Below are 16,239 nucleotides of genomic sequence, written 5' to 3'. Positions count from 1 at the left end.
TTGGTGTGTGCAGTTGTGTGTGCAGTGGTGTCTGTATTTCAGTGTTGTGTAATGGTGTGTGCAGTGGTGTCTGTATTGCAGTTTTGTGTGTCTAGTGTTGTATGGTGTGTGCAGTGGTGTCTGTAGTGCAGTGTTGTGGTGTGTGCAGTTATGTGTGTGCAGTGTTGTCTTTAGTGCAGTGCTGTGGTGTGTGCAGTGTTGTGTGGTTTGTGCAGTGTTGTGGTGTGTGCAGTAGTGTCTGTAGTGCAGAGTTGTGGTGTGTGCAGTGCAGTCATGTGTGTGTGTGTAGTGGTGTCTAGTGTAGTGTTGTAGTGTGTGTAATGTAGTTGTCTGTTGTGGTGTGTATAGTGTGCAGTGTTGTGTGCAGTGTTGTGGTGTATGTAGTGGTGTCTGTAGTGCAGTGTTGTGATGTGTGTAGTGTTCTGTGGTGTGTGTAGTGTTGTGTGGTGTGTGCTGCAGTGTCTATAGTGCTGGTGTGTAGTGTCAAGTCAAGTTTATTTCTATTGCACTTTTCACAACAGACATTGTTTTAAAGCAGCTTTACAGAATTTAACAGTGAAGGTGAATGATGTGTGTTTATCACTGATGAGCACCATGGAGACTGTGGTGATGGAGAAACTCCCTTAGATGTTATGAGGAAGAAACCTTGAGAGGAACCAGACTCAAAAGCAGAACCTCATCCTCATTTGGGTGACATCAAGAGTGTGATAATAGTCTTTAAACACTACAGAACACTGGAGAGTGAGAACTAAACACTGGAGCGAGAACTAATGGTGTGTGCAGTTTGTCTAGTGCAGTGTTGTGGTGTGTAGTGTTGTGTGGTGTGTGCAGTGGTGTCTGTAGTGCAGTGTTGTGTATAGTGTGTAGTGTTGTGTGCAGTGATGTCTAGTGCAACGTTGTGTGCAGTGATAGCTAGTGCAGTGGTGTGTTATGTGCAGTGGTGTCTGTAGTCCAGTGTTGTGGTGTGTGCAGTGGTGTCTGTAGTGCAGTGCTGTGTTGTGTGTATAGTGCTGTCTGTAGTGCAATGTTGTGGTGTGTGCAGTGTTGTGATGTGTGTAGTGTATAGTGGTGTGTGCATTGATGTCTGTATTGCAATATTGTGGTGTGTGCAGTGTTGTGTGTGCAGTGGTGTCTGTATTTCAGTGTTGTGTAATGGTGTGTGCAGTGTTGTCTGTATTACAGTGTTTCTGTGGTGTGTGCAGTGGTGTCTGTAGTGCAGTGTTGTGGTGTGTGCAGTTGTGTGTGCAGTGTTGTGTGGTGTGTGCAGTGTTGTGTGGTTTGTGCAGTGTTGTGGTGTGTGCAGTGGTGTCTGTATTGCAGTGTTATGAATGTGTGTATGGTGTGTGTAGTGTGTGTGTGTGTGCAGTGTTGTGGTGTATGTAGTGGTGTCTGTAGTGCAGTGTTGTGTGTGTAGTGTATAGTGGTGTGTGCATTGATGTCTGTATTGCAGTATTTTGGTGTGTGCAGTGTGTGTGCAGTGGTGTCTGTATTTCAGTGTTGTGTAATGGTGTGCAGTGGTGTCTGTATTGCAGTTTTGTGTGTCTAGTGTTGTATGGTGTGTGCAGTGGTGTCTGTAGTGCAGTGTTGTGGTGTGTGCAGTTATGTGTGCAGTGTTGTCTTTAGTGCAGTGCTGTGGTGTGTGCAGTCGTGTGTGGTTTGTGCAGTGTTGTGGTGTGTGCAGTAGTGTCTGTAGTGCAGAGTTGTGGTGTGTGCAGTGCAGTCATGTGTGTGGTGTGTGCATTGGTGTCTGTAGTGCAGTGTTGTGAATGTGTGCAGTGGTGTCTGTAGTGCAGTGTTGTATGGTATGTGCAGTCGTGTGTGGTGTGTGCAGTGGTGTCTGTAGTGTAATGTTGGGATGTGTGTAGTGTGTGCAGTGGTGTCTAGTGCAGTGTTGTGTGTGTGTGCAGTGGTGTCTGTAGTAGTGTTGTTGTCTGTAGTGTAATGTTGGGATGTGTGTGTGTGTGTGCAGTGGTGTCTGTAGTGCAGTGTTGTGGTGTGTGCAGTGGTGTCTGTAGTGTAGTAGTGTAGTGGTGTGTGTGCAGTGGTGTCTGTGGTGTCTGTGCAGTGTTGTGGTGTGTGCAGTGGTGTCTGTAGTGTAGTAGTGTAGTGGTGTGTGTGCAGTGGTGTCTGTAGTGTAGTAGTGTAGTGGTGTGTGTGGTGTGTGTGCAGTGGTGTCTGTAGTGCAGTGTTGTGGTGTGTGCAGTCGTGTGTGTGTGTGTGTGTGTGTGTGTGTGTGTGTGTGCAGTGTTGTCTGTAGTGCAGTGGTGTCTGTAGTGTAGTGTTGTTGTGTGCAGTGTTGTATGGTGTGTGCAGTCGTGTGTGTGTGTGTGTGTGGTGTGTGTGTGCAGTGTTGTCTGTAGTGCAGTGGTGTCTGTAGTGTAGTGTTGTTGTGTGTGCAGTGGTGTGTGGTGTCTGTAGTGCAGTGTTGTGATGTGTGCAGTGGTGTCTGTAGTGTAGTGTTGTTGTGTATGCAGTGGTGTGTGGTGTCTGTAGTGCAGTGTTGTGGTGTGTGTGGTGTATAGTGCTGCCTGTAGTGTTGTAGTGTATTAAGCAGATAAGAATACACACCTGCATACAGTACTGCATGTAAAGGTTTAATGTTTCAGGTGAAAAGTTGTCGCCTCGATGTCTGAATTAGGGCTCCAGTAAATCCATGTTATCATCGATTTGTAGTTGTTATAAATATCTGAACTGTTCTGTTTTAGCTGAACTAAAGTGCAGTATTTTAGTAATTTTGTTTTGACAGCTTTGTGATTTAAAAACAGTCACCACCTGAAATGCTTTAGGACCAGAAATGCACAGTATCATCACAACACGTTTGTCATTGTTTACATCCCTAAAATGATCTATATTCTGTAATTAGATTTATTTGATCTACTGCTCTGACAGTTACTCTTGTGGTTCCTGTGGACTGGAGATAGTGGTGATGGAGCTCACGCCAGCTCACACCGATCCTCCGTCAAGCCAGGATTACACATCAAACTTTGGGTGTGGGAGTGCAGTGTAAAAGAGTGGCTTAGACAGGAAGTCATGAGCTGCATATGTAATTGAAGCAGAGGTTGAACCTTGTTTGGTTCAGGTGGAGTGAACAGAAGACCAGGTTCAGAAGCTTGCAGCACATTGTGAGTCCATTGCTGTACCAGTCCTAATATTTGTTGCAGCATCACATCTGAATTTGAAGATCTTAGAAAATGCAGCATCTTTGGAGATAAGTGGAAGGAGGAAAACAGCAGTGTGATTTCTTGAGGCAGTGTTTGAGTGGGAGAACAAAAAGGATTCAGTGGTGTGAACATGGTACTGCTGAGCTGGAGGAACAAACTGTGGGCCAAACTCTGCTTTGTGGAATTGATGAACAGGTGCTGTGGTGTAACGTGGGATTGTTTCTCCAGTTTCGAGAACTGATTTTTATAGCAATAGAGCTTGGAATGTTGAAGGCACCATATCTGAGGCTGGTGGATCTGAACCTGGTGTGAACACTGCAGCAGAGCTCGATCTTGCCCATGCCTCTGACAGCTGGGTGAGCGATGGCTGATGACTCGTTGAAATAGCAGCAGTGGAGAGTCTGTTTCTCTGATTCATGTCACACTTTTAAGTATTTTTTTTTTTTTTACTCAACATTGTATTTAAAATAGCTATGAGTTTGGACAGGCATCAAAACAAAATCCTGAATCAGATGCAGGACCACAGGGAAAACCGCCTGAGGAAGCAGAATGCGGCAGTGGTGGTGGTGGGAGCGATAATAAAAAAAACTGACAGAGTCGTGAGGATTGGTGACAAGCTTGGCTTGTAAACGTGGACATTGTGCATGTAGATGGTACAAGGATGGAGAACATCATGAGAATGTTTGTGTTGAGAGTCAATGGAGAGTCAAGATGCCTGTAAATGTCAGAGATTCGATCCCTCATCCTGCCTGAGCTGCTAATACATGAAAGAGATCACCGTCATCTTCAGCTACACCAGAACCATCAAACTCCCTTTGTCCTTGGGGTTGAAAAGTGATAGATTTTCTGTTCCAAACTGTTGCAGAGTCTGAGGTGTGTGTCTGCACCAGGTCACATCTGGACCCTCTAAGAAGGTTATGATTTGGGTTGTTTGGATTGGGACTGCAGGAATCAGTGTGTGCTGTTTTAAAGCGAAAATCTAAACAGGCTTATGGAGAGCATTATGGTAAAAGTGAGGGCTTAGCTGACTCTGACAGAACATCTCAGCTGGAGGATTTTTTTATAGATGTGAAGCTACATTCTCTTTTCTTGATGAACTCTTGTATGTGGTCTTTCTCTCAGCAGGACCTGCTTGGAATTGACAGTGGGGTTTTTGGTGAAGCAGTTTGTGGGTGTTGATGGGGAATCTGGGCTTAGTCATACATTTTGTGTATTTTGTATATTTTTGTTGGTGTAGCATAGCAGTTAATTTCTTTCCTTTTGTCTCTTCTTCAGTCTCTCTCACTCCCGCGGGTCGATGATGGAGGCCATGGTTCTTGGTTCTGATTGGTCGTGCGTTCGCTGTACCTTCTTGAACCCGGCAGGATCTCCACGTTGCTCTATCTGTGAAGCACCACGTAACAAACCCGACCTGAACAGAATTCTACGCCTCAGCAGCTGCTGGACCTGCCCACGCTGCACACTGACTAATTACAGCGCATCAGGCGCATGCTCAGTCTGTGGGGCACCACCCAGTTCATCAAATGGCCCTACCCCTTCTTCTTCCTCTCCCTCCATTTCTGAACCTATCACTTCCAACTCCGAGCCGAAACGACAGCATGTGGATGAGGACTTGGTAAAAAAGGCTGAGCCTAATGGGGAAGTAGGAAACACAGAAGAGGGTGTGCTAGCAGGATGGGCGTGTCCTCGCTGCACTCTTTTGAATACACCCTCAGCGATGTCCTGCTCAGCCTGTGGTGGTCCACGGAAACTTTCGCTTCCCAAAATCCCACCCGAGGCACTGGTGGTACCAGAGGTCCGGACGCCATTGTCTGGGTTTCCTGCACAAAATGCTGGGGCGGTTCTTATTGACCTCACTGAAGACTCACCGTCTAATCCTGCCACTCCTCAGACACCATCTCCACCTCCAAGCAATGCCCAATTCCTTCCTCCTTCCTTGTCCTCTTTGCAAAATAACCCTGTTCCACGCAGCAGACGTGAAGTTCCACCCCCTACTTCCCCCTCGACTGGGCCTGCCCCCAAACCTAAGTCTCTCCCTTCCACAGAACCAATCAAACGCCTTAGTGTTCTTGAAGAGGAGGAGCCAAGTCCTAATCACCCAGCCCCACCTTCTTGGAAATGTCCTGGATGCTCTGCTCTTTCTGGTCCCTCATTATCTTTAGCAGGACGCTGCGATGCCTGTAGAGGACCACGCCAACTGGCGGGGCCAAGCACAGATGTAATTGATGTCCTTGGTGAATCGGTTCGATTTACTCCAGCTACTCCCTCGAGTCCTGATTTTACATCGTGGGCGTGTTCCAAGTGCACATTGCGGAATCCTACAGGGTCGGGACACTGCAGCGCCTGCGGAACCTCAAAACTTCATGGATTCTCTGAGCCCTTTGTTAAAAAGACATCACAAGCGCCTCGAGGGACAGGTCAAGGGGAGAAGTGGGTGTGTCCAGCATGCACACTGCTTAATGAAGTGTGTGTGAAACACTGTGTGGCATGTCACACAGCACAGCGTTATCTGAGAACCAGAAAGGTGAAGGCGCTACGCCGGAGAGAGAGTGTTCATGTTGAACAGCGGAGGAAAACTGATGAGGGGGAAGCTAAAGAACTGTGGGAAAACATCGTTAGCTTCTGCAGAGAGGTATAATAAAGCTAAATCATCCGTATGTTAGCTTTGTGAGGCTAAAAGCAGAATTGTTTGTAACGTGATGTCACGTTTACAGATAATTCTTGTAAATGATTGCGGTAATAAGCCACGCCTCTAAAGCGCCTATAAGAAACTGAGCCTTGTGTTCTTTTATCCAGAATGTTTATTTTCTGTGTGTTTCAGAACGCAGTGAACTTTGTAGACGACAGTTTTCCTCCTGGTCCCAGATCAGTGGGCTTCCCAGAGAGCGACAGTGTCCAGCAACGCATCAAAAAGTGGCTCCGCCCACACGAGATTAACTGCAACAACTTTAAGGACCGTGGGGTGAAGTGGTCAGTGTTCCGAACACCACGGCCATCCGATATCCTGCAAGGGCTTCTGGGTAACTGCTGGTAAGGGACAGAGGAGGCTGTGTGTTAGTTTCTATAAACATTATTTTTACGTTTACAAAAGTTATAACTGTGTGTGTGTGTGTGTGTGTGTGTGTGTGTGTGTGTGTGTGTGTGTGTGTGTGTGTGTGAGAGGTTTCTGAGTGCACTAGCTGTGTTAGCGGAGCGTCCTGAGCTGGTGGAGCGAGTGATGATCACCCGCTCTATCTGTCCTGAGGGAGCGTATCAGGTTCGGCTGTGTAAAGACGGAACGTGGACGACAGTGCTGGTGGATGACATGCTGCCATGTGATGAGTATGGATACCTGCTGTTCTCCCAGGTGTGTGTGTATGTGTGTATATGTGTGTGTGTGTGTGTGTGTGTGTGTGTGTGTGTGTGTGTGTGTGTGTGTCCACTGAAACACTGAAACATCCGTTTATCCACTGTATATAAGTAGTATCCTTGTTGCCCATTCCACCTTTCAATTACACCTTTATACATCCATTTCTCCAATTACCCATCCATCTAACCAAGCGTCTATGCCTCCCAGTTATGCCTTTATCACTCTAATACTTTATCTGTTTACCTAACCAAATTTCCATCCCCCATCAATATGTCCATCCACTCTCTCTCTCTCTCTCTCTCTCTCTCTCTCTCTCTCTCTCTCTATTTATTAAATATCCATCTGTGGATCTGTTTCTCTTTAAACCTTAATCAAGTTATTAATCCAATGATTATTCCATTCATCAATCAATCCATTTATCTCTCAGTCCATCCAACAGCTACAGTATTGTTCAAAATAATAGCAGTACAACGTGACTAACCAGAATAATCCAGGTTTTTAGTATATTTTTTATTGCTACGTGGCAAACAAGTTACCAGTAGGTGCAGTAGATTCTCATAAAACAAACAAGACCCAGCATTCATGATATGCACGCTCGTAAGGCTGTGCAATTGGGCAATTAGTTGAAAGGGATGTGTTCCAAAAAATAGCAGTGTGGCATTCAATCACTGAGGTCATCAATTTAGTGAAAAAACAGGTGTGAATCAGGTGGCCCCTATTTAAGGATGAAGCCAGCACTTGTTGAACATGCATTTGAAAGCCTGAGGAAAATGGGTCGTTCAAGACAATGTTCAGAAGAACAGTGTACTTTGATTAAAAAAGTTGATTGGAGAGGGGAAAACCTATAAAGAGGTGCAAAAAATTATAGGCTGTTCAGCTAAAATTATCTCCAATGCCTTAAAATGGAGAGCAAAACCAGAGAGACGTGGAAGAAAACGGAAGACCATCAAAATGGATCGAAGAATAACCAGAATGGCAAAGGCTCAGCCAATGATCAGCTCCAGGATGTCAGTTAGAAGACGTCTGTATGAAGCTGATCTGTTTTCAAGAATCCCCCGCAAAGTCCCTCTGTTAAAAAAAAGGCATGTGCAGAAAAGGTTACAATTTGCCAAAGAACATATCAACTGGCCTAAAGAGAAATGGAGGAACATTTTGTGGACTGATGAGAGTAAAATTGTTCTTTTTGGGTCCAAGGGCCACAGACAGTTTGTGAGACGACCCCCAAACTCTGAATTCAAGCCACAGTACACAGTGAAGACAGTGAAGCATGGTGGTGGAAGCATCATGATATGGGCATGTTTCTCCTACTATGGTGTTGGGCCTATTTATCGCATACCAGGGATCATGGATCAGTTTGCATATGTCAAAATACTTGAAGAGGTCATGTTGCCTTATGCTGAAGAGGACATGCCCTTGAAATGGTTGTTTCAACAAGACAATGACCCCAAACACACTAGTAAACGAGCAAAGTCTTGGTTCCAAACCAACAAAATTAATGTTATGGAGTGGCCAGCCCAATCCCGGACCTTAATCCAATCCAGAACTTGTGGGGTGATATCAAAAATGATTCACAGGATTGCTAAATCCTAGAAACAAAAATGTTTGTACAAAATAGTTTTGAGTTTGTACAGTCAACGGCATACACTGCTATTTTTTTAACACATCCCTTTCAACTAATTGCCCAATTGCACAGCCTTAAGAGCGTGCATATCATGAATGCTGGGTCTTGTTTGTTTTCTGAGAATCTACTGCACCTACTGGTAACTTGTTTGCCACGTAGCAATAACAAATATACTAAAAACCTGGATTATTCTGGTTAGTCATCAGTTAATCTTGGTCTCTTTTCATCTCTTTCTGTTGTTTCTCTCATCGTGTTTCTCTGCCCGTCTCCCCCCAGGCTCAGAGGAGACAGTTGTGGGTGGCTCTGATAGAAAAGGCTTTGGCGAAGCTGCACGGGTCGTATTTTGCGCTGCAGGCCGGTCGAGCCATCGAGGGTTTGGCCACTCTGACTGGAGCGCCATGTGACAGCCTCAACCTGCAGGTGAACAACACCAACCCCCGCGAGGAACCCATCGACACAGACCTCATCTGGGCCAAGATGATCAGCTCTAAGGAAGCAGGGTAACACACACACACACACACACACACACACACACACACACACACTATACACACTTACTGTACACAGACTGGCTAACACACACAGCTAGCCTCAGATCACTTGTCATGTGTGGGAAAGCTTTGTGTTTGGGGAAGGAAAAACAGTAGGGACGGAAACAAGTTACCAGCTTTATTGAATTCTGGACCGCTCACTTGGTCAGGCCCTTCTTCTCAGGGTGATTCTCCCACTCCACCACCTGGGACATCACAGTGCCCAGCCACCTGAAAAACTGTTTGGGGATGCACCTCTCTATGACATGCATAGAAACCCAGATACTGTATTTCCACCCACCTAACTGCACACTTCTTTGGATTTGCTGGGTATTGCTGGGGATCCCAGTGTTATCTCCCGACCCGGGAAATAACACCTCCGCAGCGCTGCGATGCTGTAAAGAGGCACTGCTTCCGGGTCTCGTGTTGCCTAGTCAATCAAAATTAGCACAAAGCGTTGCCCTTGCACAGTCTATTCTCATTTCAACTCTTCCAAATGAGACCTCGATTAAGGGTTTTGGGTTTAATGGTGCTTTCACCAGCTGATATTCATGACATTCTGACCATCTATGTACATTGACATGAATACCCTGCCAATAAAAACGGCCCAGTAGACGGTCTAGTGCCCCAAGTGCCCGGCCAACGGATTATGGTGAGCCACATGGACCAACAGTTACCTGTTACATCATGGTTAAATCTTGTTTGTGTGATTGTTTTACTCAGTTTCCTGATGGGGGCGTCATGTGGTGGTGGGAACATGAAAGTGGATGATGCTGTATATGAATCTCTGGGGCTCCGTCCAAGACACGCCTACTCCATACTGGATGTTCGAGATGTTCAGGGTTACAGGTAACTAACAACACAGTTTTTTCAGATTTTGTTCTGCATGTCTGCATCATTCTGTTCTGGAGACTCTCTGTTGAACAGGATTTGAGTAATATTTGAGTAATCTTCTGAGGTTCAAACCTTCCTGCAGCACCCTGGATTGAAACTTCAGTACAGGAACAACAGTGGTCCAAAACATGTAGCTCAGCATAGCTGGCTAACATTAGTCATTACCTCTGCTGTTGATGATTTCCGTCTCAGAGCAGTGATAAATACAGGGTCAGAGCACGCCTGGAGCACAGAGCGCCTTGGTCAAGGGCCTAAGAGTGGCAACTTGACACTTGAAAGCCACACCTTCTGATCAGTATCCAGAGCCTTAACCACCGAGCTACCACTTCCCTTGACCACCACTTGCTGAGTTGAGAGCTGTTTTCGGTGCTTGTTCCTGCATGTAGAAAGAAATAATCAAGTCATGGCAGCATAATTCAATGTGCGTGATGGTTTGAGGACTTATCCCTGTCCTGAACTGCTGCGTTTATTGGTTCTGGCTGGTTCTTTTTAAGTAGGTGATGATGTATAGCGATAGATGCTACAAATTACACAATTTTCTCGAGTAGATTCTGTCATGCTCAATATTCAATTCCGCATAATTTTACTCCGGACCAGGGGTGAAGGTTCCTCTAATCTTTACCCTTCTAGCTAAAGTACTCTGTACTGAAGCTCAAGATTCTGTTGTTGGTTCTGTATGTCTAGGTTCTGGGTGACTCTGCGGTGGTACAGCTTTCATGCTTCTAGTTTATTCCACAGAAATCTGGAACATTCTGCAGAGATTTTCTTCATCTGTTTCTGTTCTTCTTTGTTTGCAAGCTTGATAGATTCTAGATGTATGATTCTGGATTAGTGTAAGATTCTAGATCAGGGGATGGGCCATTTTATAGAGCAGGAGCTACCTCCAAGTGTACTGAAAGCCAGGATGAACTGATTAGACGGGGGGAATCAGTGTGATCCTTGCCTGATTGGACTGAAAACCTGCTCTACACGGTTGGACATTGATGTGTTTTACACACTAGTGCTGGATTTGGCTGGTTTTTTTTCTAACGGTTTCTTTTTTCCAGGCTTCTGCGTCTGAGGAACCCATGGGGGCGTTTCTCCTGGAACGGCTCGTGGTCAGACGATTGGCCTGATTGGCCACAGCACTTGAGGCATGAGCTGATGGCTCATGGCAGCAGTGAGGGAGTGTTCTGGATGGAGTATGGAGACTTTATCAAGTCAGTACTCAGTACCTTTAAACATCATAGTGAATGTACAGATCTCTCAGACTTCATCAGTAAACCTCAGATTGATCTAAACTTATGAACTTGACTGAACTGATTAGTGCTGATAACATTCTGAGCCAGTGCTTAGTCTCTCGTCCGCGCACACACACACACTGCGTGTATTTCAGGAGTGAAATATAGACAGCCACTCCTTTCAGCTCATAAAATACTCATGTTGACAGTGCAGACATGTATCTGTAACCTGTGTGCGCGTGTGTGTGTGTGTGTGTAGATACTTTGACTCGGTGGATATCTGTAAGATACACTCAGACTGGCATGAGATGCGTGTTCAGGGTTCGTTCCCCAGCAGGGCAAGTGGACCAATCACAGTGAGCACTCTGACTGTCCTGGAGAGAACGTCCCTGGAGTTCGCTCTGTTTCAGGAAGGGAGCAGGTACACACACACTCATGCATACACACACAATGAGATGACATTATTTTATGAAAAGATTTCTTTCTAATATTCTTCTTAATCCTACCCTACTCAAATCCTACCCTACTCAAATCCTACCCTACTCAAATCCTACCCTACTCAAATCCTACCCTACTCAAATCCTACCCTACTCAATCCTGCCCTACTCAAATCCCACCCTGCTCAAATCCTGCCTACTCAAATCCTGCCCTACTCAATCCTGCCCTGCTTAATCCTGCCCTACTCAATCCTGCCCTGCTTAGTCCTGCCCTGCTCAATCCTGCCCTACTTAATCCTGCCCTGCTTAATCCTGCCTGCTCAATCCTGCCCTGCTTAATCCTGCCTGCTCAAATCCTGCCCTACTCAATCCTACCCTACTCAATCCCACCCTACTCAAATCCTGCCCTGCTCAATCCTGCCCTACTCAATCCTGCCCTACTCAAATCCTGCCCTACTCAATCCTGCCCTACTCAAATCCTGCCCTACTCAATCCTGCCCTGCTCAGTCCTGCCCTGCTTAATCCTGCCCTACTCAATCCTGCCCTGCTCAGATCCTGCCCTGCTCAAATCCTGCCCTACTTAATCCTGCCTGCTCAATCCTGCCCTACTCAGTCCTGCCCTGCTTAATCCTGCCCTGCTCAGTCCTGCCCTGCTCAATCCTGCCCTACTCAAATCCTGCCCTGCTTAATCCTGCCCTACTCAGTCCTGCCCTACTCAATCCTACCCTACTTAATCCTGCCCTACTTAATCCTGCCCTGCTCAGATCCTGCCCTACTCAAGTCCTGCCCTGCTCAGTCCTGCCCTACTCAATCCTGCCCTGCTCAAATCCTGCCTACTCAAATCCTGCCTACTCAATCCTGCCTACTTAATCCTGCCCTGTTCAGTCCTGCCCTACTCAAATCCTGCCTGCTCAATCCTGCCCTGCTTAGTCCTGCCCTGCTCGGATCCTGCCCTGCTCATCCTGCCCTGCTCGGATCCTGCCCTGCTCAGTCCTGCCCTACTTAATCCTGCCCTGTTCAGTCCTGCCCTACTCAATCCTGCCCTGCTCAGATCCTGCCCTGCTCGGATCCTGCCCTGCTCGGATCCTGCCCTGCTTAATCCTGCCCTGCTTAATCCTGCCCTATTCAGTCCTGCCCTGCTTAATCCTGCCTGCTCAATCCTGCCCTGCTTAGTCCTGCCCTGCTTAATCCTGCCCTACTTAATCCTGCCCTACTCAATCCTGCCCTGCTCAATCCTGCCCTACTTAATCCTGCCTGCTCAATCCTACCCTACTCAAATCCTGCCCTGCTTAATCCTGCCTGCTCAAATCCTGCTCAAATCCTGCCTGCTCAATCCTACCCTACTTAATCCTACCCTCCTCAATCCTACCCCACTCAAATCCTACTTAATCCTACTCTACTCTTTTATATCATATCATATCCTACCCTACCCTACTCTTTTATATCATATCCTACTCTACCCTGCTCTTTTATATCATATCCTACTCTACCCTACTCTTTTATATCATATCCTACCCTACTCTTTTATATCATCCTACTCTACCCTACTCTTTTATATCATACCCTACTCTACCCTACTCTTTTATATCATATCCTACTCTACCCTACTCTTTTATATCATATCCTACCCTACTCTTTTATATCATATCCTACTCTACCCTACTCTTTATATCATACCCTACTCTACCCTACTCTTTTATATCATGCCCTACTCTACCCTACTCTTTTATATCATATCCTGCCTACTTAATCCTACTCTACTCTTTTATATCCTGCCCTACTCAATCCTACCCTACTCTTTTATATCATATCCTGCTCTACCCTACTCTTTTATATCCTGCCCTGCTCAATCCTACCCCACTCAATCCTACCCTACTCAAATCCTACCCTACTCAATCCTACCCTACTCAAATCCTACCCTACTCAAATCCTACCCTACTTAATCCTACCCTACTCAAATCCTACCCTACTTAATCCTGCCCTACTTAATCCTGCCCTACTTAATCCTACCCTACTTAATCCTGCCTATTCAGTCCTGCCCTACTCAATCCTGCCCTGCTCAATCCTACCCTGCTCAATCCTACCCTACTCTTATATCATATCCTGCTCTACCCTACTCAATCCCACCCTACTCAAATCCTACTTAATCCTACCCTACTCAATCCTACCCTACTCAAATCCTACCCTACTCAAATCCTACCCTACTTAATCCTACCCTACTTAATCCTACCCTACTCAATCCTACCCTACTTAATCCTACCCTACTCAAATCCTACTTAATCCTACTCTACTCTTTTATATCCTGCCCTGCTTATCCTGCCCTGCTCAGTCCTGCCTACTCAAGTCCTGCCCTGCTCAGATCCTGCCCTACTTAATCCTACCCTCCTCAATCCTACCCCACTCAAATCCTACTTAATCCTACCCTGCTCTTTTATATCATATCATATCCTGCCCTACTCTACCCTGCTCTTTTATATCATACCCTACTCTTTTATATCATGCCCTACTCTACCCTACTCTTTTATCATATCCTACCCTACTCTTTTATATCATACCCTACTCTACCCTACTCTTATATCATATCCTCTCTACCCTACTCTTTTATATCATGCCCTACTCTACCCTACTCTGCCCTACTCTTTTATATCATATCCTACTCTGCCCTACTCTTTTATATCATATCCTACCCTACCCTACTCTTTATATCATATCCTACTCTACCCTACTCTTTTATATCATATCCTACTCTACCCTACTCTTTTATATCCTGCCCTACTCTACCCTACTCTTTTATATCATACCTACTCTACCCTACTCTTTTATATCATATCCTACCCTACTCTTTTATATCATATCCTACTCTACCCTACTCTTTTATATCATATCCTACTCTACCCTACTCTTTTATATCATATCCTACCCTACTCTTTTATATCATACCTACTCTACCCTACTCTACCCTACTCTTTTATATCATATCCTACTCTACCCTACTCTTTTATATCATATCCTACCCTACTCTTTTATATCATATCCCACTCTACCCTACTCTTTTATATCATATCCTACTCTACCCTACTCTTTTATATCATATCCCACCCTACTCTTTTATATCATATCCTACTCTACCCTACTCTTTTATCATATCCTACTCTACCCTACTCTTTTATATCATACCCTACTCTACCCTACTCTTTTATATCATACCCTACTCTACCCTACTCTTTTATATCATATCCTACCCTACTCTTTTATATCATATCCTACTCTACCCTACTCTTTTATATCATATCCTACTCTACCCTACTCTTTTATATCATATCCTACTCTACCCTACTCTTTTATATCACCCTACTCTTTTATCATACCCTACTCTTTTATCATATCCTACTCTACCCTACTCTTTTATATCATACCCTACTCTACCCTACTCTTTTATATCATATCCTACCCTACCCTACTCTACCCTACTCTTTTATATCATATCCTACCCTACTCTTTTATATCATACCCTACTCTACCCTACTCTTTTATATCATATCCTACTCTACCCTACTCTTTTATATCATATCCCACCCTACTCTTTTATATCATATCCTACTCTACCCTACTCTTTTATATCATATCCTCTCTACCCTACTCTTTTATATCATGCCCTACTCTACCCTACTCTGCCCTACTCTTTTATATCATATCCTACTCTGCCCTACTCTTTTATATCATATCCTACCCTACCCTACTCTTTTATATCATATCCTACTCTACCCTACTCTTTTATATCATATCCTACTCTACCCTACTCTTTTATATCCTGCCCTACTCTACCCTACTCTTTTATATCATACCTACTCTACCCTACTCTTTTATATCATATCCTACCCTACTCTTTTATATCATATCCTACTCTACCCTACTCTTTTATATCATATCCTACTCTACCCTACTCTTTTATATCATATCCTACTCTACCCTACTCTTTTATATCATATCCTACTCTACCCTACTCTTTTATATCATACCCTACTCTACCCTACTCTTTTATATCATCCCTACTCTACCCTACTCTTTTATATCATATCCTACTCTACCCTACTCTTTTATATCATACCCTACTCTACCCTACTCTTTTATATCATATCTACTCTACCCTACTCTTTTATATCATATCCTACCCTACTCTTTTATATCATACCCTACTCTACCTACTCTTTTATATCATATCCTACTCTACCCTACTCTTTTATATCATATCCTACCCTACTCTTTTATATCATATCCTACTCTACCCTACTCTTTTATATCATATCCTACTCTACCCTACTCTTTTATATCATATCCTACCCTACTCTTTTATATCATATCCTACTCTACCCTACTCTTTTATATCATATCCTACTCTACCCTACTCTTTTATATCATATCCTACCCTACTCTTTTATATCATGCCCTACTCTACCCTACTCTTTTATATCATACCCTACTCTACCCTACTCTTTTATATCATATCCTACTCTACCTACTCTTTTATATCATATCATATCCTACTCTACCCTACTCTTTTATATCATATCCTACTCTACCCTACTCTTTTATATCATATCCTACTCTACCTACTCTTTTATCATACCCTACTCTACCCTACTCTTTTATATCATACCCTACTCTACCCTACTCTTTTATATCATACCCTACTCTACCCTACTCTTTTATATCATATCCTACTCTACCCTACTCTTTTATATCATACCCTACTCTACCCTACTCTTTTATATCATACCCTACTCTACCCTGCTCTTTTATATCATATCCCACTCTACCCTACTCTTTTATATCATATCCTACTCTACCCTACTCTTTTATATCATACCCTACTCTGCCCTACTCTTTTATATCATATCCTACTCTACCCTACTCTTTTATATCATATCCTGCCCTACTCTTTTATATCATACCCTACTCTACCCTACTCTTTTATATCATATCCTACTCTACCCTACTCTTTTATATCATATCCCACTCTACCCTAC

At 44.4% G+C, this 16,239-nt stretch overlaps 1 protein-coding gene across 3 annotated transcripts in view; it reads left to right on the top strand.

Moving 5' to 3' along the window:
• capn15 (calpain 15) overlaps positions 1-16,239 on the top strand; it is a 36,074-nt gene that overhangs the window by 13,169 nt on the left and 6,666 nt on the right. For all 3 annotated transcript variants that reach the window (XM_046848108.1, XM_046848109.1, XM_046848107.1), the window contains exons 2-8: positions 4,437-5,793; positions 5,983-6,191; positions 6,324-6,507; positions 8,408-8,631; positions 9,385-9,510; positions 10,602-10,754; positions 11,035-11,196. In XM_046848108.1, coding sequence (XP_046704064.1) covers positions 4,437-5,793; positions 5,983-6,191; positions 6,324-6,507; positions 8,408-8,631; positions 9,385-9,510; positions 10,602-10,754; positions 11,035-11,196 — 2,415 coding nt within the window. The remainder of the gene's footprint in view (positions 1-4,436; positions 5,794-5,982; positions 6,192-6,323; positions 6,508-8,407; positions 8,632-9,384; positions 9,511-10,601; positions 10,755-11,034; positions 11,197-16,239) is intronic.

Source organism: Silurus meridionalis, chromosome 4 (assembly GCF_014805685.1).
Source record: "Silurus meridionalis isolate SWU-2019-XX chromosome 4, ASM1480568v1, whole genome shotgun sequence".
In the NCBI taxonomy this organism is placed as follows: domain Eukaryota; kingdom Metazoa; phylum Chordata; class Actinopteri; order Siluriformes; family Siluridae; genus Silurus; species Silurus meridionalis.
Note: the sequence above shows the minus strand (reverse complement) of the source record. Positions and strands in the feature narration are given on the sequence as shown.